The sequence below is a fragment of the Schistocerca gregaria genome, chromosome 3 (assembly GCF_023897955.1).
Source record: "Schistocerca gregaria isolate iqSchGreg1 chromosome 3, iqSchGreg1.2, whole genome shotgun sequence".
Lineage (NCBI taxonomy): Eukaryota > Metazoa > Arthropoda > Insecta > Orthoptera > Acrididae > Schistocerca > Schistocerca gregaria.
Window position 1 is genome coordinate 197869591 of NC_064922.1, and position 24351 is coordinate 197893941.

At 41.1% G+C, this 24351-nt stretch overlaps 1 protein-coding gene across 7 annotated transcripts in view; it reads right to left on the reverse strand.

The window, feature by feature from the left end:
* The window catches only part of LOC126355757 (tRNA (cytosine(72)-C(5))-methyltransferase NSUN6), a 69874-nt gene that overhangs the window by 29695 nt on the left and 15828 nt on the right, over positions 1 to 24351 (reverse strand). For 4 of the 7 annotated variants that reach the window (XM_050006149.1, XM_050006156.1, XM_050006155.1 and 1 more), the window contains 2 exons: positions 15107 to 15311; positions 3955 to 4114 (listed from right to left, as the gene is read on the reverse strand). In XM_050006149.1, coding sequence (XP_049862106.1) covers positions 3955 to 4114; positions 15107 to 15311 — 365 coding nt within the window. Of the gene's footprint in view, positions 1 to 3954; positions 4115 to 15106; positions 15312 to 15955; positions 19709 to 20107; positions 20232 to 24351 lie in introns of those variants that run through there. The other 3 variants (XM_050006150.1, XM_050006151.1, XM_050006154.1) reach the window with 2 other exon arrangements.

Below are 24351 nucleotides of genomic sequence, written 5' to 3' on the forward strand. Positions count from 1 at the left end.
TTCATTGACTTTCAGAGATTCATTTGAATGGGCAATTTTTCTGTTAGGCCCCCATTTACATATACTCATGTAAAATTTGATGTAAAGTGTATGTTACAACTTGTGATATGAATCTTGGAATGCCTAAACTAAGGTATAACAGCACAGTACAGCACCCTAGCAAGCTCCAGTGAATTCTGTAACATCTTGGATCTTATCGCAATATTACAGACTGGGGGGCAGGGTAGCGATACCAGGGGTATCAATTTTGTCGTAGGAGTCAGTAAATCACGCAACAGACAGTATTTCTCAGTACAGGCATTTCGTTCATTCCAAGCAAGTGTCGATTTGTGACATCATCATCCAGACATCAGTTGACTGTAATCTGAATCTGTTTTAGTAAACTAATAGTTTCTCTCAGGCAATAAATTTTATTGATAATGAAATACAAGTTCTTGATGTTTATTCAGAATCGGAAATGTTTAATTAGTAATTACATGCCATAATTTATCTGTTGAATATAAGGTGTTTTAATTTTTGTATGCATAAAAAAATGTGAATTTATATGTGGCTTTTATTCTGAAAGGAGTTATCACTTAAGAGTGCAAAAGTGTGAGCGTATAGTTCGTTAAACTGTCCACAGAATTTTATTTTTTATGATTTTGACTCGGATGGACACAAATCCAGTTCCAGTTAGACTTTACGTGAGATCACGTTATTACAAAAGAGACATTTAGCCTATTATGGAAAACTGAAACTCGCGCGCTAGATTTAAAATACGTTACAAGTGCATAATTGAGCTGTCCTGTAAATCACATACAATATTTGCCAATACGCTTGAACTTAATGCACTGAGTTGGAAGTTAATTTTGAGGCAAGTACTGATTTTGACAAAAATGAACTGAAAGTTTATTTAAAATACCGAGATTCAGTTCTAATTTAGAGATGTATCACTGTGTTGATTACGTTGCCTAGCAACACTTTAATGCAGCTTAATTAATTTATCAGAAAGATTTGCGATGCAGTAAGTCCCATTACACACACAAAATATTACACGTGACCACATGAGAGTATGAGAGTGTTTTTATTTCTATAAATACCAATAAACTGGCAGTTCCAAAAGTTAACTCACCAAGTGTTGCGTAACTTCATTGTATCACTACGGAACTTGATATATCATGTCTCTTCATCAAGGGATCTCAAGAAGCTAGGACTAACAAGAAGACGAGTAAAAGAAGAGGCATTGGTAAAACATGCAGAAATACACCTACCAACTTCCATTTATGTTGCACAACTCATTCTTGGTGTTATGATTTTTTTTCGTAAGTTTATTTCCAAGAAATAACTTAAACTTCTTGTTACCTTCAAATAAATTCAAATGTGAATTCTTTTAGATGCCAATTTGAGTCACAGGTGCCAATTATTGCACTACATTGTCACATGACATCATATACCCCTATAAAGCTAGGTAGTCGCCAGTAATATGAAACTCAAGAGTGTAGTTACTCTCAAAAGTTTACAAGACTATAACAAACTTTTTTATAGTCCTTTTGATTTTTACTTGAAATTCAACGAACAGACAAAGGCATCTACTTTTCATCATTTTACTCTCCACCAACTACTGCAGCAGTTCTACTCTGCAGCTCATTCAGTTACTCTTTGGTTACCAATAGATTTATCTGAAGCTTATTTATCTGATTCCAAATTTACTTTATTGCTTGCAACATTAATTCCAACAAACAAACACAAAACATGACTGAACATTTATATTTACCATACGCAAAATGTTTCTCACTTGTTTCACTCAACTCTTGACATAATAGTTAAGATACATAAATATGGACAAGAGTTTGTGTATGCGCGGTTTACATGTGTTCAAATTCAGAGCTCTACCAATAACCACTGTTACATATGATCCTTTCTGTTTCAGGAATGCAAAGCAATGAATAATGGTTCTTTGGCAGTTATTTTGTCATGTTTAACTGAAATGTTAAGTGCTGTCATTCGATTGCTGTTTATTTAAAAAAGACTGTTTGCTAATGTCCTGCTGTAAACAATAATATTGTTTAATTATAGTATCAGAGGAGTCAAGATATAGTTATCTACAAAAAGATGTTCATGTGATATGTACTAAAAGGAGAGAGGAGGAAAGATAGGTGTTCAACGTCCCATCAATCATAAATTCATTTGAGTGTAAGCACAAGCTCAGGTTTGAATAAATGGGGAAAGAAATTGGTTAAATCCTTATCAAAAGAACCATCCTGACCTGTCAGTTGCCTTCAGGAATGTTTGGAAACCACAGAATGTCTAAATGAGAATATTCCAAGGAGGATAGTCAAATGGGGATGTTCAAATGGAGATTTGAGGCCCACTTTTCTCAAATATATGTCCAGTGCATTAACCATTGTGCCACCCTGGTCAGTCAAATATAATAATAACAACAAAAGAAATACACATAGTGGAAATATGTGGATTTCGTTGTAGAAAGATATCATTACAAGCTTCTGACTGTATAAATAACTTATGTTACTGTATACACCTTTTACTAATCATTATGCACTTGTCTTGGTTGACAAATACTTGTTATTTAGCTTCTCATAAAGTGTTAAAGTTGCCCCATCATTGGCTTTGTGGCATAAGAACACAATGTAAGACAAAACTGAAAAAGGAAGGAAGAATGATTTCAACTCCAAGAGAGAGAGAGAGAGAGAGAGAGAGAGAGAGAGAGAGAGCAAAAGCTCAGACTGCTTCAAGGATTGGAAAGGAAATCTGCTGCGCCTTGTCACAGGAACCATCCCAACATTTGCCTGGAGCAATTTACGTAAATCGCAGAAAACCTAAATCTGAATGGCCAGAAGTAAGTATGAACAAAAATCCTTCAGAATGCGAGTCCATTGTGCTAACCAATGTGCTGCCTCACTTGACACAATGAAATTGAAAACTACACATTACAATAAACAGTTAAATTGATACAAATTATCTAGTCGTTTCTACTCTTCCGCAAGACCATCAATGTGCAAACTGTCTCGGACAGTACAAAATGTTGTAAGGAAAACAATTTTTCCTAATAGGTGGCATTAGTGACAGTGGCATAATGCCTAGAACAACAGGCATATCTGCAATATGGCTGTTTGGGGGAGGAGACCAGACAGCGAGGTCATCGGCCTTGTCGGATTAGGGAAGGACGGGGAAGGATGTCGGCCTTGCCCTTTCAATATCTGCACTATGACAACACTTATTATAAGTACTTGTATTATTGAACTTTCAGTTATCTAAAAAGTTAATAAAAGAGGTGTGGCACTGTGTTAATAACAGTGTAAACAATGTATGTAAAAGCTGTTTCTATATTTTCAAAAAAGTTAAAAACACTATTACATGAAAATCTAATCAAAATACTCTCTTTTAAAAAAAAAAAAAAAAACATAACACTTACTAGGTAGTGTTGATATAGTAAGCATACAACTGGATGTGACATTCTTAGTAGCTTTGAAGAAAATGATATTCTGTGAAGGTCATTTCTTATGCTCATGCCCAAACAGATTTTCAATGTAACAGTTACATCCTTATTAACATAGTGTAGTTATAAAATGTTTATATAACTGGAAGTTGAATAACACACATGGTAAGCATTGTCATATTACAGATACACCCACTGTCGTAGGCATTATGGTACTGTTGCTAATTCCACCTATTTGCAAAAATTGTTTACCTTATAATTTGTACTGCTTGAGCCAGTTTGATCACTGGTACACTACATTCCTCAGCTTCATTGCTTTATTATAACAGAAATTTCTCAGTTTTGTCTTACACTGTACTCATATGCCACAGACCTGATTATGGAGTAACCGGAAACATGCTATCAGAAATCAAATAAAACCATTTTGATAATCAAGACAAATGTATAATTATTAGTGGCAACATACTCACAGATCCCCTCAAACACTTCTTGTCTAAAGTGATGAAATCACTGCTTACTTTGGCTGAGCATCCTTGCCATAGAGTTGTTTTCTTGACATCCTTACAATACCATTCCCAACAAAATATTTCTGGTCATCAGGGTAGACACACTGCAAACCTTTCTTGCAATTTTTGGAGACATCTGCAAAAACACTTACAATATCTCCAATCTGTGTACCTAAAACAATAATGACAAATGTGATTGTGTTTCACCAGACAAGAACTTATCATACACTTTCATTCATTTATTTACATTTTTATTGGCTTGTAACACACATACATTTTGCCATCACATGTTAAAAGCTTTAAAAAATATAGCAAGTAATATCCGGCCATCTTCATAAATACATTTTAGGGACACATTGTAAAATATGATGTCAGGTTGAAATTATTACAGAAATAAAATTATACCACTAGATATAAATTGATAGCTGACAATAGTATGGCAAATATTTAATTCAGTCCTTTGATTAAAGTCAATGTTTATCACTCCATTTATATTTCTGTCTCTTCTTCTGCTATGTGGCTTCATATGAATGCCTAATTTTAACTCCAAAAACTGTGATTGTGCGAAAGTGGCCAGCGGTGAGCAATGCTCGAGAGCTGCTTAAAATTTTTACTGTGCTTCTCTTTTTTCCACTAAATGTTATACTAACACACTGTCAGTACGCTGTGTCCAATACGCCAATTTTATGTAAGTGGGCAGGGTAAGACATGAGAGATGCGCGCGCGAACACACACATATTATATATAAGTTGATGTGACTTACCAAACAAAAGCACTGGCAGGTCGGTAGATACACAAACATACACACAAAATTCAAGCTTTCACAACCAACGGTTGCTTCTTCTGGAAAGAGGGAAGGAGAGGGAAAGACAAAAGGATGTGGGTTTTAAGGGAGAGGGTAAGGAGTCATTCCAATCCCGGGAGCAGAAAGACTTACCTTATGGGGAAAAAAGGACAGGTACACACTCGCGCGTGAGCACACACACACACATATCCATCCACACATACACAGACACAAGCAGACATTTGTAAAGGCAAAGAGTTTGGGCAGAGATGTCAGTCAAGGCGGAAGTACAGAGGCAAAGATGTTGTTGAAAGACAGGTAAGGTATGAGCGGCGGCAACTTGCAATTAACCGAGGTTGAGGCCAGGCGGATAACGAGAAGAGAGGATATACTGAAGGGCAAGTTCCCATCTTCGGAGTTCTGACAGGTTGGTGTTAGTGGGAAGTATCCAGATAACCCGGACGGTGTAACACTGTGCCAAGATGTGCTGGCCATGCACCAAGGCATGTTTAGCCACAGGGTGATCCTCATTACCAACAAACACTGTCTGCCTGTGTCCATTCATGTGAATGGGCAGTTTGCTGCTGGTCATTCCCACATTCACATTCACAGTGTAGGCACGTCAGTTGGTAAATCAAGTGGGTGCTTTCACACGTGGCTCTGCCTTTGATCGTGTACACCTACCGGGTTACAGGACTGGAGTAGGTGGTGGTGGCAGGGTGCATGGGATAGGTTTTACACCGGGGGCAGTTACATGGGTAGGAGCCAGAGGGTAGGGAAGGTGGTTTGGGGATTTCATAGGGATGAACCAAGAGGTTACGAAGGTTAGGTGGACGGCGGAAAGACACTCTTGGTAGAGTGAGGAGGATTTTATGAAGGATGGATCTCATTTCGGGGCAGGATTTGAGGAAGTAGTATCCCTGCTGGAAAGCCACATTCAGAGTCTGATTCAGTCCCGGAAAGTATCCTGTCACAAGTGGGGCACTTTTGTGGTTCTTCTGTGGGAGGTTCTGGGTTTGAGGGGATGATGAAGTGGCTCTGGTTATTTGCTTCCGTACCACGTCGGGAGGGTAGTTGCAGGGTGCGAAAGCTGTTTTCAGGTTGTTGGTGTAATGGTTCAAGGATTCTGGACTGGAGCAGATTTGTTTGCCACAAAGACCTAGGCTGTAGGGAAGGGTCTGTTTGATGTGGAATGGGTGGCAGCTGTCATAATGGAGGTACTGTTGCTTGTTGGTGGGTTTGATGTGGACGGACGAGTGAAGCTGGCCATTGGACAGATGGAGGTCAACGTCAAGGAAAGTGGCATGGGATTTGGAGTAGGACCAGGTGAATCTGCCAAAGGAGTTGAGGTTGGAGAGGAAATTCTGGAGTTCTTCTTCAGTGTGAGTCCAGATCATGAATATGTCATCAATAAATCTGTACCAAACTTTGGGTTGGCAGGCCTGGGTAACCAAGAAGGCTTCCTCTAAGCAACCCATGAATAGGTTGGCGTACGAGGGGGCCATGCTGGTACCCATGGCTGTTCCCTTTAATTGTTGGTATGGCTGGCCTTCAAAAGTGAAGAAGTTGTGGGTCAGGATGAAGCTGGCTAAGGTGACGAGGAAAGAGGTTTTAGTTAGGGTGGCAGGTGATAAGCATGAAAGGAACTGCTCCATCGCAGCGAGGCCCTGGACATGCGGAATATTTGTGTATAAGGAAGTGGCATCAATGGTTACAAGGATGGTTTCCGGGGGTAACAGATTGGGTAAGGATTCCAGTCATTCGAGAAAGTGGTTGCTGTCTTTGATGAAGGGTGGGAGACTGCATGTAATTGGTTGAAGGTGTTGATCTACGTAGGCAGAGATATGTTCTGTGGGGGATTGGTAACCAGCTACAATGGGGCGGCCGGGATGATTCGGTTTGTGAATTTTAGGAAGAAGGTAGAAGGTAGGGGCGCAGGGTGTCGGTGGGGTCAGGAGGTTGATGGAGTCAGGTGAAAGGTTTTGTAGGGGGCCTAAGGTTCTGAGGATTCCTTGAAGCTCCGCCTGGACATCAGGAATGGGATTACCTTGGCAAACTTTGTATGTGGTGTTGTCTGAAAGCTGCCGCAGTCCCTCAGCCACATACTACCGACGATCAAGTACCACAGGCGTGGAACCCTTGTCCACTGGAAGAATGACGATGGATCGGTCACCCTTCAGATCACGTATAGCTTGGGCTTCAGCAGTGGTGGTGTTGGGAGTAGGATTAAGGTTTCTTAAGGAAGGATTGAGAGGCAAGGCTGGAAGTCAGAAATTCCTGGAAGGTTTGGAGAGGGTGATTTTGAGGAAGAGGAGGTGGGTCCCACTGTGACGGAGGACGGAACTGTTCCAGGCAGGTTTCAATTTGGATAGTGTCTTGGGGAGTTGGATCATTAGGAGTAGGATTAGAATCATTTTTCTTCATGGTGGAGTCCATCTCTCTCACCACTACCACCCCACACTCCTACCTTCTACATGCTTCTGTAAGTCCAAGAACCCAACCACTCAGTATGCCCCATTGTGGCCAGTTACCTTGTCCCCACTGAGAGAATCTCCACTCTCATAGACCAACACCTACAGCCTATTACTCATATCCTAACCTCCTATATAGAAGATACCCACCATTCCCTCCACCACTCTCCACAGTTCCTGTTCCTTTACCATGTGGAGCCCTGCTCATCACCATTAATACCACCTCGCTTTACACTAACATCCCTAATGCCCACGGTCTTGCCAATATTGGACACTACCTTCCCCAACATTCACATGTTCACGCGCAAATATGATGAGGGAAGGGCGACAAGCGAGGGTAGGATGGAGAGTGATGGTTAGGAACTTCTGTTCATTATCTCCACAACAAAGTTGTGGTATCCTACAGAAAAAGTTAAATCTACAGAAAGACATAGCAATAGGGTGCTGTGTTCAGTGACACAGATATCGAGACTATTTTGCTGTGCCACGAATAAGTACAGGGCAATCTTCTGCAGCTATGGCTGGAAGGCAGTAATTAAGGGACTGATAGGCACAATGGATGGCAAGTGCCGGCGGTGTTGATATTTTGCAAATGATTCTGTGAGGCAGGTTTACAACACCACTTGCAGGCTAGAAGGCATGGCCTGGTGGGTATGGTATACAAATGTAGCAGCACACAGTACAGACGTGCTGTGAAGAACCCTTACACTGCAATTACAACAGCACCTAATGACCTGTGTACAGGGGCAGAAGCAGGCTGAAAAAATCTGATGATATAATTATCAAAGAGCACTCCACTTGTCCCTTCCAGAGGAACTCCAACAGAGTCGTAGGTAAAGGACGTATAAATAAGCGAGCCCAGAGGCTCAAAGCAGGCAGTCATGTCACCATTTTGTCTGTGTGTAGAACTGGAGAGAATGACGATTGTTTAAGCTGTAGACCAACTACGATGACCTTTTGGTGAATGATATCGGTGGCCAACCAGCCCACTGAAGCTACTCCCAACCTCTGGTGTACAGACGTGTCATTGCTGTGGCAGAGTGCTTCACACCTTGGTGCTACACTGGTGGCATCGTGTGGTGGACTGCAAGCTGCCATCCGCAGGGACGGGGTGGGTGTGAACTTGCTGCCTACCGGATGCAGAGAGTCTGCGGGCAATGAACAAGCTGGCCTGGGCAGATGGCTGGAGCTGCTAAGGCTCACTACAATGACAGTGGTCAGCTGCTTCCCTTTGGCACTCTACATGGGGTCCACGAGTCTTGCTTGAGGGAGCAGTCAGCCATGCTCCACGCGACGAGCACAGTTAACGTACACAGCGGCCACTTGGCCATGGCACGAGTAGGATCGCTACACCCACAAGGCTGGGCAACCGGATGCCAACACCGCAGATTCTGGAATTCATGTTGGCACTGTCCTACACATGCTGCGTGGTACCATCACCGAGTTCAGTTCAAGATCGATAGTGTACTTTCAATGTAATAAAGTTGTGAAACAATTGCTAACAAAGAGATAGAGGGGCTGGCCAGTACTTACCTCAGCTCAGTACAGCCGATAGAAACACAAAAAACAACCGAAAATTTAAGTTCCTAGCTTTCGGAATAAATGTTCCTTCATCAGGGAGGAGAGAGGGGAAAGAAAGAGAAGAAGGGAAAGTGGATTTAGTTACTCACAACCCAGGTTATGAAGCAACAGGGAAAGGAAAACAGGGAAGGTAGCAAGGATGGAGGCATGGTTGTCAGAGGGAAGCCAAAGATATTCTACTGCAGGTACTGTGCCAGCTTCAAACCAAAGAGGATGCATACAGAAGTAAAGAGGTGTATAGTATAAAGATGTAGGATGGAAAGATGCATGAATGGCTAAAGAGGAAAGGGAAAGAGGAGAAGACTTAAAAGTAAATGGGAGTGAGGTGGTTTAACGTAGGTTTAGTCCAGGGGGATGGCGGGATGAAAGGATGTGCTGGAGTGCAAGTTCCCATCTCCGCAGTTCAGAGGGACTGGTGTTGGGTGGGAGAAGCCAAATGGCACATACAGTGTAGCAGGTTCCTAGGTCCCTAGAATTATGCTGGAGGGCATGCTCCGCTACTGGGTATTGGACATCTCCTAGGCGGACAGTTCGTCTGTGTCCATTCATGCGCTCAGCCAGTTTAGTTGTTGTGCTGGAGTGCAAGTTCCCATCTCCGCAGTTCAGAGGGACTGGTGTTGGGTGGGAGAAGCCAAATGGCACATACAGTGTAGCAGGTTCCTAGGTCCCTAGAATTATGCTGGAGGGCATGCTCCGCTACTGGGTATTGGACATCTCCTAGGCGGACAGTTCGTCTGTGTCCATTCATGCGCTCAGCCAGTTTAGTTGTTGTCATACCGATGTAAAAGGCTGTGCAGTACAGGCATGTCAGCTGATAAATGACATGTGTAGTCTCACACGTGGCCCTGCCTTTAATTGTGTATGTTTTCCTAGTAGCGGGGCTGGAGTAGGTGGTTGTGGGGGGATGCATGGGGCAGGTTTTGCAGCGGGGTCGGTTGCAGGGGTAGGAACCGCTGGGTAGAGAAGGTAGTCTGGGAATATTGCAGGGTTTAACAAGGATGTTACGGAGGTTAGGGGGACGACGAAAGGCAACTCTGGGTGGTGTGCGGAGATGATCTCATTTCAGGGGTTGACTTGAGAAAGTCATATCCCTGGCGGAGTAATTTATTGATGTATTCGAGGCCAGGATAATATTGGGTGACAAGGGGGATGCTTCTGTGTGGTCTGAGGGTAGGAATATTGTTGTTGGACGGGGAGGAATGTATTGCTCGGGAGATCTGTTTGTGGACAAGGTCTGCAGGATAGTTGCGGGAGAGGAAAGCACTGGTCAGGTTATTGGTGTAATTGTTGAGGGATTCGTCACTGGAGCAGATACGTTTGCCACGAATACCTAGGCTGTAGGGAAGGGAGCGTTTGATGTGGAATGGATGGCAGCTATCAAAGTGAAGGTACTGTTGTTTGTTGGTGGGTTTGATATGGACAGAGGTGTGGATGTGAGCTTCAACAAGATGAAGGTCAACATCCAGGAAGGTGGCTTTGGTTTTGGAGAAGGACCAGGTGAAATTCAGATTCGAAAAGGAGTTGAGGTTATGGAGAAAATTAAGGAGTGTTTCTTCACCATGAGTCCAGACCACAAAGATGTCATCTATAAACCTATACCAGGCCAGGGGAAGCAGCTGTTGGGTCTTCAGGAAAGCCTCCTCCATGCGGCCCATGAAGAGGTTGGCATAGGATGGAGCCATCCTGGTTCCCATGGCAGTTCCCCTGATTTGTTTGTAGGTCTGTGTGTGTGTGTGTGTGTGTGTGTGTGTGTGTGTGTGTATGTGTGTGTGTGTGTGCGTGCGCGCGCGCATACCTGTCCCCATTTCCCCCTAAGGTAAGTCTTTCCGCTCCCAGGATTGGACATAAAAAAGTACATCATACAGTTTTCACTGCTGCATGATCACAAGCCATCAGCACTGAACATAATGACATGGATTTTTCATTGGCACCACCACTCCAAGGAAATTTCATCAGTTACGAAAACAAAAAGTGAAAGCTAATGGAAAATGTATCTTTACATGAACTAGGCATCTGAAGAGGAACCTGTTGGTTTGAAACTGGCAATGGTGCAATTTAAATAAATAAATAGCACTATAAAAAGTGGCTCGTTCCTGTTATCTTCTATAAAAGGGTCAACCTATAAGCTTAATCTTACTCTGTCACAGAAATCAGTGAATTATAATGCTATAAAACATAATGCTACCATTACAATTAAGAGACACTGATGAACACCATAAACATCATCATTATGCTATTTCCCCAACATCCAAATGAGTTTTAATCAGTGGCATAGTAAACCTTTGATAAAACAGCTTGAAAATTTATATTTAATAACTACTGCTTTAATTGCAGCAAACATTAAATATTATTCCTAAGATAAGGGAGAGAGATCTTAGTTTAAATCACCAATAACAAGGGCAATGTTCTCCGTGAAACAATTAATTTGAACATTACAGACAATTAATTACAGTTAACCAATGAAAAGTCTCCCAGCATGCTTCAGAGAAGAGTTGGGACTGACTGCAAGCTAATGCTATACAATGTCAACACAGCATTTTTCTGAAACTCCACAGACATGTCAGTGAAAACAGGAAACAAATGCACATAGAGCAAAATCCAAGGGTAAATCATACACCCTATAACAACTAGTCTACCACAAGATGCATGAATGTATATTTCATAACAATTGTTTTCATAAGCAATTTTGTATTGTGTAATCTGTTAGAAATTTGGGAGGACAAGCCATTTACAACAAAATTATAGTGGCCATTTAAAAGAGAGAGAGGGAGAGGGGGAGAACATTTTGGCTGATGTAGTCACAAAAAAAGAGTTGAAAGAAAGGAAATTGCTGCAGGCAGAACTATGAAAACTTTTTGATCAATTTCTTGCTACCTCAAGTGAGAAAAAGAACATTGTTGTTGTTGTTGTTGATTTGGTCTTCAGTCCTGAGACTGGTTTGATGCGGCTCTCCATGTTACTCTATCCTGTCCAAGCTGCTTCATCTCCCAGTACGTACTCAGCCTACATCCTTCTAAATCTGCTTAGTGTATTTATCTCTTGGTCTCCCTCTATGATTTTTACCCTCCACACTGCCCTCCAATACTAAATAGGTGATCCCTTGATGCCTCAAGTCATGTCCTACCAACCGATCCCTTCTTCTAGTCAATTTGTGTCACAAACTCCTCTTCTCCCCACTGCTATTCAATACCTCCTCATTAGTTATGTGATCTACCCATCTAATCTTCAGCATTCTTCTGTAGTACCACATTTCGAAAGCTTCCATTCTCTTCTTGTCCAAACTATTTATCGTCCATGTTTCATTGCCATACATGGCTACACTCCATACAAATACTTTCAAAAACAAATTCCTGACTCTTAAATCCTTACTCGATGTTAACAAATTTCTCTTCTTCAGGAACGCTTTCCTTGCCATTGCCAGTATGCATTTTATATCCTCTCCACTTCGAACATCATCAGTTATTTTGCTCCCCAAATAGCAAAATTCCTTTACAGCTTTAAATGTCTCATTTTCTAATCTAATTCCCTCAGCATCACCTGAGTTAACTCAACTATATTCCATTGTCCTCGTTTTGCTTTGTTGATGTTCATCTTATATCCTCCTTTCAAGACACTGTCCATTGCATTCAACTGCTCTTCCAAGTCCTTTGCTGTCTCTGACAGAAATTACAATGTCATGGGCAAACCTTAAAGTTTTTATGTCTTCTCCATGGCTTTTAATACCTACTACAAATTTTTCTTTTGTTTCTTTTACTGCTTGCTCAATATACAGATTGAATAACATCGGGGATAGGCTACAATCCTGTCTCACTCCCTTCCCAAGCACAGCTTCCCTTTCATGCCCCTCGACTCTTATAACTGCCATCTGGTTTCTGTACAAATTGTAAATAGCCTTTCGCTCCATGTATTTTACCCCTGCCACCTTCAGAATGGGAAAGAAAGCATTCCAGTCAACATTGTCAAAAGCTGTCTCTAAGTCTACAAATGCTAGAAATGTAGGTTTGCCTTTTCTTAATCTAGATTCTAAGATAAGTCGTAGGGTCAATATTGCCTCACGTGTTCCAATATTTCTACAGAATCCAAACTGATCTTCCCCAAGGTCGGCTTCTACCAGTTTTTCCATTCGTTTGTAAAGGATTCGGGTTAGTATTTTGTATCCGTGACTTATTAAACTGATTATTCGGTAATTTTCACATCTGTCAACACCTGCTTTCTTTGGGATTGGAATTATTATATTCTTGAAGTCTGAGGGTATTTTGCCTGTCTCATACATTTTGATCGCCAGATGGTAGAGTTTTGTCAGGACTGGCTCTTCCAAGGCTGTCAGTAGTTCTAACGGAATGTTGTCTACTCTCAGGGCCATGTTTCGACTCGGGTCTTTCAGTGCTCTGTCAAACTCTTCACACAGTATTATATCTCCCATTTCACCTTCATCTACATCCTCTTTCATTTCCATGGTATTGTCCTCAAGTACATTGCCCTTGTACAGACCCTCTATATACTCCTTCCACCTTTCTGATTTCCCTTCTTTGCTTAGAACTGCATTTCCACCTGAGCTCTTGATATTCATACAAGTGGTTTTCTTTTCTCCAAAAGTCTCTTTAATTTTCCTGTCAATTGTTCCCTTATGCTCTCCCTGAAACTCTGTACAACCTCTGGTTCAGTCAGTTTATCCAGGTCCCATCTCCTTAAATTCTAACCTTTTTGCAGTGTCTTCAGTTTTAATCTACAGTTCATAACCAATCGATTGTAGTCACACTCCACATCTGCCCCTGGAAATGCCTTACAATTTAAAACCTGGTTCCTAAATGTCCTTTTTACCATCATATAATCCATCCGAGGAAAATTACGGCTGTAGTTTCCCCTTGCTTTCAGCCGTTTGCAGTACCAGCACAGCAAGGCCATTTTGGTTAGTGTTAAAAGGCCAGATCAGTCAATCATCCAGACTCTTGCCCCTGCAACTACTGAAAAGGCTGCTGCCCCTCTTCAGGAACCACACTTTTGTCTGGCCTCTCAACAGATATCCCTCTGTTGTGGTCGCACGTATGGTACGGTTATCTAGATCGCTAAAATCAACGGCAAGGTTCATGGGGGGCATGAGATGAGTATACTAACACAATTCCCTCTAAAGCTTTGAATTTGACTCTTCAGAAGTAAATATACATTATATGGGAATTTCGTTACCTTGTTAGCTGGTGACTTCTGGCAAACACTGTCAGTCATGCAGTGAACCATTAGACAGGATAAATGCCTATTTCAAGAAATTGGTTTTATGGACTTACGTTGGAACGTTTTATTTGACACAATATAAGAGCATTCACCATTATAATGACTCTAGTTGCTGGAGATTTCTCAGCTAAGTTGTTCAATGGCAGCAATGGAACCATAGCTGCAGAAAAATATGGAATACTGTATTTTTGATTAATTTTGAAAATCTCCAAAATCTACGTGTGAACTAATCTTTAATGTCTTCTGAGTATACAGAAGACCAGTCTTTCTCCAAAAAATGACAGCATTTTCAGTCTGACAATATCTTATCTGTCCACCGATACTGTCATCAAAGTGGATGAAGTACAACATAATCTGGTTGATTTTGTTAACACTATGGAACTACTTTAAGAGCCCTCCCATAAACTTGCTCCAAAAGTGAGAGTTCCTATTATGCTCTTTTGGGATTTGGAAGCACTCACACTGTGTAACAGATAAAGGTGATTGATGAATTCATAAAAGTGAAATGTATTTGAAGTCAATATTTTAACTGTGTAAGCTAAAATGGAAGTCATGTTCACTCCCTGTAACCTGATAATACCACCAGACATGTTCTTCGAAATCAAATATCTTAAGCTTCCAGTGAAAGCTGCCTTTTCTTAAAGGGTATGCAAGTATCTGGAGCAGCGTCTTCAAATGTTAACTCGTGTTTTAAGTTTTTTGCAAGGGAAACTTCATGAAGCTTAACTTCAGATTTCAAGTGAAACAATATGTACTTCCATTGTCCAGAATGAAATATGAAAATAACACAAACATGTTTTGTAAATACCATTCTAACACACCGTTTAATTAAAAAATATTAAAGAATACCAGAATGACAAGTGGTAACCTCCACACGGTGTTCCTTGGGTAACGTACAATTTACTTTTCACCCTGCTCTAAACATAGGATATCAGTTAGTGCTTTAGTCAAGCTCTTGTGTATCAAAATTTTCAATGGATAATGAATATCTGTGATTAAGATGGCTCAGTCATTGCACAATTAAGAGTGTAAAAGAGGAAGGCGGACCAAAAACACCAAATAATTGTTTGAAGCAATAAATCACTAGTTTATAAAATACCTGTTTGCATCCCCATCACACCAGGTGCAAAAACATCAGCTCCTCTTAGAACTGCAATGCCACAAGCTACATCAACAATTACTTCTTGTTGCTTCATATCCAGATCAAGTTCATTCACATTCCAGGGACCAACAACAACAGTTTCTGGTAATTTAGGGTGCACAAAGACTTGTGGCATCTCGTCAATTCCATATTCCTCACACTGCTACAATTAAATGAAACACACATAAACATCCAATCATTCTTTATCACAATTTTAGCATTATTTATGAGAAATTCATAACTGCAATGCTTAGTCAAGAATAATTATTAATAAAATTGTGTGTCTTTGAGAAAATTACAGGTAAATACAAAGAAAAATATCAAAATTAAAACTGTTCACAGTGAGTAAAATATATAATACCATATACTCAATAAAACAGTTGCTACATGAGCAGCTTCCTGTTAGCACAGAAGTGTCCCAAAGTTTCCATTAAAAAAAGATGTGACTTAACTATATTAAAAATTTTAATAAAATCAATTATGAGGATATATAATAAATGTAAATCAAGTAGAATTAAAGCTTTTAGGCAAATTTAAACTGTGTCCTAGTAAGTACTCTGAGGCAAAACCTTCTATGGTTTTGGATTCAACCTCAACCGTACCTTTTTGTTACAAATATGCTTCATTTGTAGGACAATAGGTCAACAGAGACTAACAGTGATTGAGACCAGTGCAGTTGTGGGAATGTAGGATATGTTACAGGGAAAGTTACCAAATGTGAGAGGCAGCATGTGATCCTATCAACGCAATGTAACACATTGTTGGTAGATTTTTTCTGAAGCATGTAAGGTCAGACAGGCCACATACCATACTTAGACATGTTTGAGCACCTCAAGTGAAGAGGAGACAAATCTGCAACAATATATGAATAACGGTGATGCTGTAATCCTTCCAGTACATAAAGGCAACACACCCTTATTGTACCTGAAAAATAACCATTAGGAAAAAATGAAATACGCATTTGCAGGTCCTGCCTATAAAACTTAACAGCAGCAGCCTATACAGAACATCCATAAGAAATCACAGGCACTACCCTGAAACATGAAACGTACCACTGACTGCGAATACGGTACCGCAACAGCTATGTAATTTACTGGAAATTTATCCTGATTTCCCGCTTGTCACAGGTGGTTGTGTTAACAACAGCTATACAAACATGCTTCCACAACTGACCCAAGTCTCCATATGTCCTTGTGTCTGCTTTCTATAGGCATCACACAATTATGCGAGTTGTGCAAAGGGAGACACTTCTTTATTTTTCTCAACAGCTTTCACTGGGTTTGGCATGAAATAAATTAGTGCAGTGTCTGTATAGTTCAATGCAATGTTCCTTTTGGACATGCATGCATGTCTGAAAAAATATTGCATAAAAATATACTGACACTGTAAAATACAGTCACTGCACTAATGTAATTCTTTGAAAGTCTGGTCTGCTGTATGAAGCTATCAAGAAGTTCAGAATGCAAGAACAGACACTACAATTGTGAATCCCAGCATACTGTCTTTCAGTACTTGTAAGGCAATCCCAGCACACACAGACATTCAAACACTATCTCTATATCTGCAGCTCGTAGAACTTTTGTATAACGTCTCTGCCAAATTAAACTTAATAGCACAGCTTGTCGCCTCCTCATTACCTCCTTTTATATTAATTTGCAGTGACTGGACATGGGTGGGGAATGATTCGCAGAGAAAATGTTTCACTGTTAATTGAATCTGACTCTGTTGGCTAATAAGATTATGTGTCTCTTTACTTTATTAATATTAAAGTTCTTCGGATTAGGGTGAAAAATGTAACCTTGAAAGGATAGCAGTCCATACGTCATTTATTGGTTTTGTAAGAAACACAGATCCCAATAATGCCTACACCCAACCATGTTCACATTAACAGTTAAATTTCATTTCAGCACCTAAGTTTAGCATTACTGTATTACTTTTCCGAATTAATCATTCAATGTTATGACTATCTGTGGTAGACTTTTTATAACTAGTCAAATAATAATGTGATCTGCCAATGGAAGCTACTGGCAATACTGTTCACTCACTGACATCACAGATAATTGTGTGCACCTTCCACAAATAAACCGAATCATTACTCACTTTGACCCTGACAACCAACAAAACATTTCCAAACTCTTAATTCATCACTTTAGCAAAGTGTCAAAATAAACTTGGTGCAATGCAATTACATAGAACAGGTCCTCTTGAAACCCAAATGACAACTCTCTCCTCGCATTCTGGTCCGTGACCATTACAGTGTTGAACATAACAGCATGACAATGTCCCTTTTGGAAAAAAACATGTTCAGTTCCGAAGATTCCAGAAAACCAACAATGCATAAGGGGTACGATTTATTGTCATACCACTATCAACATTAATGCACCTCACACGGAAAGAAATTCCTGAAAACTAACATAATTGTATTATAAGTATAGACAACAATTGCTTCCGTATCACCATGCCTAATTCTAGTAATATGATCCCAGAAAACAGGTCTACAAGTTGGCATCATTTAGTAAGCAACTATATCAAATTTAATTTGCTGCATTCTACTAATTCTCATCGTCTCTGCAGTAGTCTACGAGTCTGTAGATGTGGATCACTCACATGCATGGATACTGTAGGGTGTCAAAACATGCATGCTATGCCCATCATGACTGCAATCACACATCTTCACTGAGATCTCTACTATCCAAAAAGGACTTAAGCAATTCTGTCATCAACATCCTACCACACCTACATCCATAATGGTTTTGGCTATGGCCAGAGGCACCATGCAGTTGTAAATGCTTTTGCTGATGCACCTTTGTCAAAGCTAGTGGGGCATTTGCATCAATTACAGCTTGGTTCCATTTTAATTAGTGTACCACTTGAGGAGTCTCAAATGTTGAAATATTCAAGAACAAAACTGATCTATTTATTCATGTACTTACTTTAAATGTATTTTCCCTTTGACAGAGACAATTACGAATATGACAGTAATGAGTTGTCACCATTCCCCTGTTAGTGTAACTTGTGTATGGCAAAGACTGAGTAGACACCACAAAACTAAGCAATCTTTCTACAAGCTGTGCTGCTCCCTGCTCTCTGGTTCTGTTCTGATGAATTGTTATTGGAACCACGAAGGGCATCAAATACACTGAAAATTATAGAGCTTTATGTACCATTTTTGCCATGATATATGAAATGTGGCTTGTTACTCTGGCTTCATTTTTTTATTCATCTTTGAAAACTGACGTACTGCCACAGATCAGACAGGCACTTGAGAAATTTGTGTGCACTTGTGGAACTACATGCCAATTTCTGTTAAAGAATTACGTGATATTGTAAGTAAACACATACACTGAGTTCACAGGCTAAAATTCCTACACCCTGGTGAACATGGAGCTTCATGCAATCATTCCAAGGCAACGTCCACAACAGCTGTCAGAAACAAAACAAAAAACTGCACATCACTAACTCCCATTTTCTTCATGAACCATTTAGTAAATAATTAACATCAAAGCTTCTTTTTTATAGGAAGAATATTCAAAAACTTCCAGTGGCAAAATGGGGAACTATGTGTGGACGTCCAAACACACAGCCATGGAGGAGATTTCTTGGTTCATATTCATGATATGGTAGAGATAAGTACAAGGGAAAGCATGTCATTTTGCTCAACAACATTTGCCATGTAGTTTTGACAACTGCACCCAAAAAAATACAGTATTTCCAAACTTACCTCTTTTTGCTTAGTTCGCAACTAACTTGTGAATTTCGTGACCAACATGCTATGTTTAGATGGAGTAATTCCATGAAATCTTTATAATGTGACCATTTTACCGATGAATTAATTTCATAATCTCACATAAAAAAACCATTAGACAGATCTTCTGGCCAACACTTCACCCCAGGTGGCAAAATGTATAGTATTGCCAACAGATGCTCACAAAAGTGACACTTCCTGGCTTTTGGAACCAAGAGTTCCTTCCTTGGTAGGGGATGGGGCGAGTGACCTGAGGGATAGAGAGGTTAGGGAAGGTTAGGTTAGGTTGGTGTTGTTTAACGTCCCGTCGACAACGAGGTCATTAGAGACGGAGCGAAAGCTCAGGTTAGGGAAGGATGGGGAAGGAAATCGGCCATGCCCTTTGAAAGGAACCATCCCGTCATTTGCCTGAAACTATTTAGGGAAGTCATGGAAAACAATAATCAGGTTGGCTGGAGACGGGATTGAACCGTCATCCTCCCGAATGCGAGTCCAGTGTGCTAACCACTGCACCACCTCTCTCGGTGGGCGAAGGTTAAAAAGAAAGGGCAGGTCACCAGACTTAATGATCTGATTGACTGGTACTAAGCTCAGTTATCCATGGCCATTTATGTTAGCTCTTTTCACTTAAGCTATTTGTGAAAATTATTGATAGTGTCAGCAAGTGGTGCATGTTGCTATATTATTGCGTGGCTGATTATTTAAAATCATTTTTTTGCATTTACAGTGGGCCTCATCTGTATCTATGTTCTGTGCACTGTATATGTTTAACATTTTGAGAGGTCTCACTTATTACAAACGTTTTATTGGCCATTGGCCATTGGCCATGACCAGGGAATTTAATTGCGTTAAAAATTTTTTAAAAAATTATTACAAATATTTGACTGGCCATGGCTGGGGAATAAGTGTGGCCTGTCCACCAGCAATGGCTCATTTGGATTAACATTATAGACATATTTCTGGTGGGCCCTCTTGTATTTTGATTGAGCTTAGGCTTGTAATGTAGTTCAAGATCATCATCATCATCATCATCATAATCATTACTGTTGTTGTTGTTGTTGCTGCTGCTGCTTCTTGACTTGAAGCTCTTGGGCCAGCATCCATGAACCACAGATCTTGTGGCGGTCATATGGCATGTGTGTCTCAATGATATAGACAGCCATACCATAGTTGCACCCACAATGGAGGGGTATAAGTGGAAAGGCTAGACTAACCTGTGATTCCTGAAGAAGGGTAGCACCACTTTCAGCAGTTACAGGGACAACAGTCTGGAAGATTGACTGATCTTGTCTTTTAACATTCGCCAACATGGACTTGCTGTGCTGGTACTGCGAATGGCTGAAAGCAAGGGGAAACTACAGCCATTTTGTTTCCCAAAGATAATGCAACTCCACTGTATGGTTTACTGGTGTCGACATCCATCTGAATTCAATATCCCGGAGCAAAAATAGTCTACCATTTCGATTTTCAGAAAAGGAGTGCTTAGAAGGATGTCATCAGGAAAAGAACATTGGCATTCTACAAGTTGAAGTGTGGAATGTTTAATTCCTTAATGGAGACGCAGATCAGAGAACTTAAAAAGGGAAATAGAAGTTAGATTTGTGAGGATTAGTGAAGCGGTGGCAACAAGAATAGGTCTTCTAGTCAGGTGAGAGCAGGGTCATAAACACAAAACCAGATAGGATAACGCAAGAACAAGTCTAATAATAAATAAGAAAATAGGAATGCAGATAAGTTACAACATACAGCATAGTGCACACGTTATTGTGCCAAGATAGGCATGAATCTAACAGCCTCTACAGCAGTACTAGTTTACATGCCAACTATCTCTGTAGATGATTAGGAGATTCAACGAATAAATGAATTATTCAGTTAAAAATCAAACAATGGTAACTTCAGGTTGGAATATCAACAATGTAAGGAAAAGATAGATTGCTACTTACTGTAAACATGGCACATTAATTTTCAGACATGCACAATTAAAAGACACTCACACATTGGCTTTTGGCCACAGCTTTAATCAGAAAAAGAAAGAAACACACACACAAGCTAGCACACCTTGTGCAAGCATGTCCATCTCTGGCAGCTCAGATTGGAATACAAATGTCACATAAAATGCAAGCAGCAATCTGGAGGAGGTGGGGAAGGGATAGCAGTATACAGGTGGGGGGAGGGAGAAGAGCACTGTTTGGCCGAGTGTGCAAGGACTAGACTGCCAACAGGTACAGCCTCAGGAGGCTGTGTCGCAGGGAGATGTGTAGGCAGAAGGGGAGTGGACCAAAACAGGAGAAGAGTGGGGGAAAGATGGGCGAGTTTATTGGCAGAGGGTGGCACACAAAGAGGGTGGGAGATGAGAATAGGGAGGAGGTGATAAGACAGAGGAGGGAGGAAACTGTTAGGTGGAGGATGTGGGGACAGTATGTTACTGTAGTTTGAGGTCAGGTTAATTTCGGGAGTGGAGAATGTGGTGTAAGGATAACTCCCACCTACACAATGCAGAAAAGCTCGTGGTGGAGGTGAGCATCCAGATGGCTTTAGTAGTAAAACAGCCATGGAAATCAAACATGTTAAGTTCAGCTGCAAATGGTGGTCTACTTTGGCCACAGTTTGGCGGTGGTCTGTTACCCTGGTGTACAGCTGGCTGTCAGTCATATTAGTATAAAAAGCTGTGCAATGATTGCAGCAGATCTGGCACATAACATGGCTGTTTTGACAGATAACCTAACCTGTGACAGGGTAGGATAAGAGTGTGAAAGGAGTGGAATAACAAGTGCTGTGTGGATGGATTGGGTAGGTCTTGCACCTGGGTCGTCCACAGGATATGATCCTTGTGGCGAGGGGTAGTGGTTAGGAGTGGCATAGAGATGGACTAGGATGTTATGGAGTTTGGGTGGATGATGGAACATCATTTTAGGAGGGGTGGGAAGGATCTTGGGTAGGATGTCGCTCATTACAGGGCATGACGATAATTAATCAAAGTCCTTGTGTAGGATGTGTTTCATTTGTTTCGGTCTGTGGTGGTAGTGGGTCACAAAGGGGCACTCATTTGTGGCTGGTTCTTGGGGGGTGATGGGAGGACTGGTGGTGTGAGGGGAATCAGGAAGGAAGAATTGTTTGTGGACTAGGTCTCGAGGTAGTGCCTGTCTATGAAGGCCTAGGTGAGAGCCTCAGCATACTGAGCAAAGGAGTTCTTGTTACTGCATATACACTGTTCCCATGTGGCTAGACTGTATGTGAGGAATTTTTTGGTGTAGAAGGGTGACAGCTCTTGAAATGCAGGGATGATAGCTGTCGAAATGCAGGTGCTGTTGGTGGTTGATGGGTTAATATGGACAATGGTGTGGATGGACCCATCAGGGAGGAGGTGTTCAACATCCGGGAAGTTGTCACACTAGACTGAGAAGGACCAGGTGAAGCGGATGGGTGAGAAGGCTCTCCCATATGCTTCACCTGGTCCTCCTCAATCCAATGTGCCACCTTCCTATATGTTGACCACCTCCTCTCTGATGTTCCATCCGCACCTCTATCCACATTAAGACCATGAACAGTACCTGCACTTCGACACATACCAAAAAATCCCTCCTATACAGCCTGCTCACCAATGGATGGCATATCTGCAGTGACAAGGACTCCTTTGCCCAGCATGCTGAGAGTCTCACAGATAGGCACTAGCCCCCAGACCTAGTTTGCAAACAGATCTCCCGTGCCATTTCCCCTCACACCCCAATCCTCCCTCCACCTCCAAGAAACAGCCACAAAGGAGTGGCCGCTTCATCACCCAGTACCACCATGGACTGGAACAACTGAACCACATCCTTTGCCAGGACTATGATTACCTATCATCATGCCCTGAAATGAACAACGTCCTACCCAAGGTCCTTCCCAATCCTCCTATAGTAGTGTTCCATTATCCACCCAACGTCCATAACATCCTAGTCCATCCCTACACTGCTCCCAACCTCTATCCCTTGCACATACATCATATCCCATTGGAAGTCTCAGGTCCAAGACTTGCCAAATCCACCCATCCAGCACTTCCTATTACAATCCTGTCACTGGCTTATCCTACCCCATCAGAGGTCAGGCCAACTGTGAAAGCAGCCATGTCACATACCAGTTCTGCTGTAATAATTGCACAACCTTTTATATTAGTATGACTAAGAACCAGTTGTCCACCAGGATGAATGGCCATCGGAAAATGTGGCCAAGAGCGAAACAGACACCCTGTGGCGCAACTTTCAGCTAAACATAACATGCTAGATTTCCTTGGTTGCTTCAGTACCTGGGCCATCTGGATCCTCCCCTCCGTCAACTTTTCTGAACTGTGCAGACGGGTGTTACCTTTACAACAAATTTTCCACCCGCAAAATTATCCTGGCCTCAGCCTACAGTAACATATTGCCCACACACCCTCCATCTAACAGTTTCCACCCCTCTCTGTCTTATGTCCTCCCTATTCTCGTCTCCCACCGTTTTTCTGCCAATGCACCGCACCTGCCCATATTTCCCCACTACCCTCTTTTTCCGGTTCAGTCCCTCTTCTGCTCCTGCTCCCCACCACTCTGTCCACAGCCCCTGATGCTGCGACTGTTGGCAGTCCATTCACACACTGCCAGACAGTGCCCTTGTCTCGCCCCATCTGTACACTACCATCCCTTCCACTTCCCCATCCTCTCCAGATTCCTGCTTCTGTTCCACATAACAGTTGTATTCTCGTCCAAGCTGTCAGATGAAGGCTGTGGCTGAAAACTAATGTGTAAGTGTCTTTGATTGTGCCTGTCTGCAACTTAATGTGTGATATTTATGGGAAGTAGCAATCTGTATCTGCCTTAAGTTATTCAATTAGTGAAGGGAGACAAATTTAATTATGATGGATGACTGAAATTTGACAGGAAAAGGAATAGAAGCAAAAACAGTTGCAGAACATGAACTGGGGAAAAGGACAAAGAGGAAGCTGTCTGGTAGAATTATGCATAGAGCATGATTTGCTAACACTTGGTTTAAGAATCGTGAAACAAGGTTATGACAAAGCAAGCTGGGATATTTTTACTTCCCCTCTTGTTTTGCCATATGCCTACTTAAAATTCATTTTTTTCGGTTTTAACTAATTACCATTAACATATGTGAACATTATCTGCATTTTCATAAAAGAGAAAGGTTGGCCCTTAGTTTTAAAGAATATAACATGAGATCCGATTTTGTGGTTAGTTTTATGTATGTAATTGATTTTCTAATTTATTTTGACTATTCCTAGTTAGTATCTTCCATTATACGGCAAAATCAGTAATTGTTTTGTAACTTAAATTCTATTTTTGATGTATAAACAAATATAAATTCTGTACTAATTATAAACATTTGGAAGACAAACTAATAGTATTCTTAAAGTATTTATTTGGCTCTATTCGAAAACATGTTAGCAAAGCCAGCACTTAATTTCAAAATAATTAACAGTTTTGTC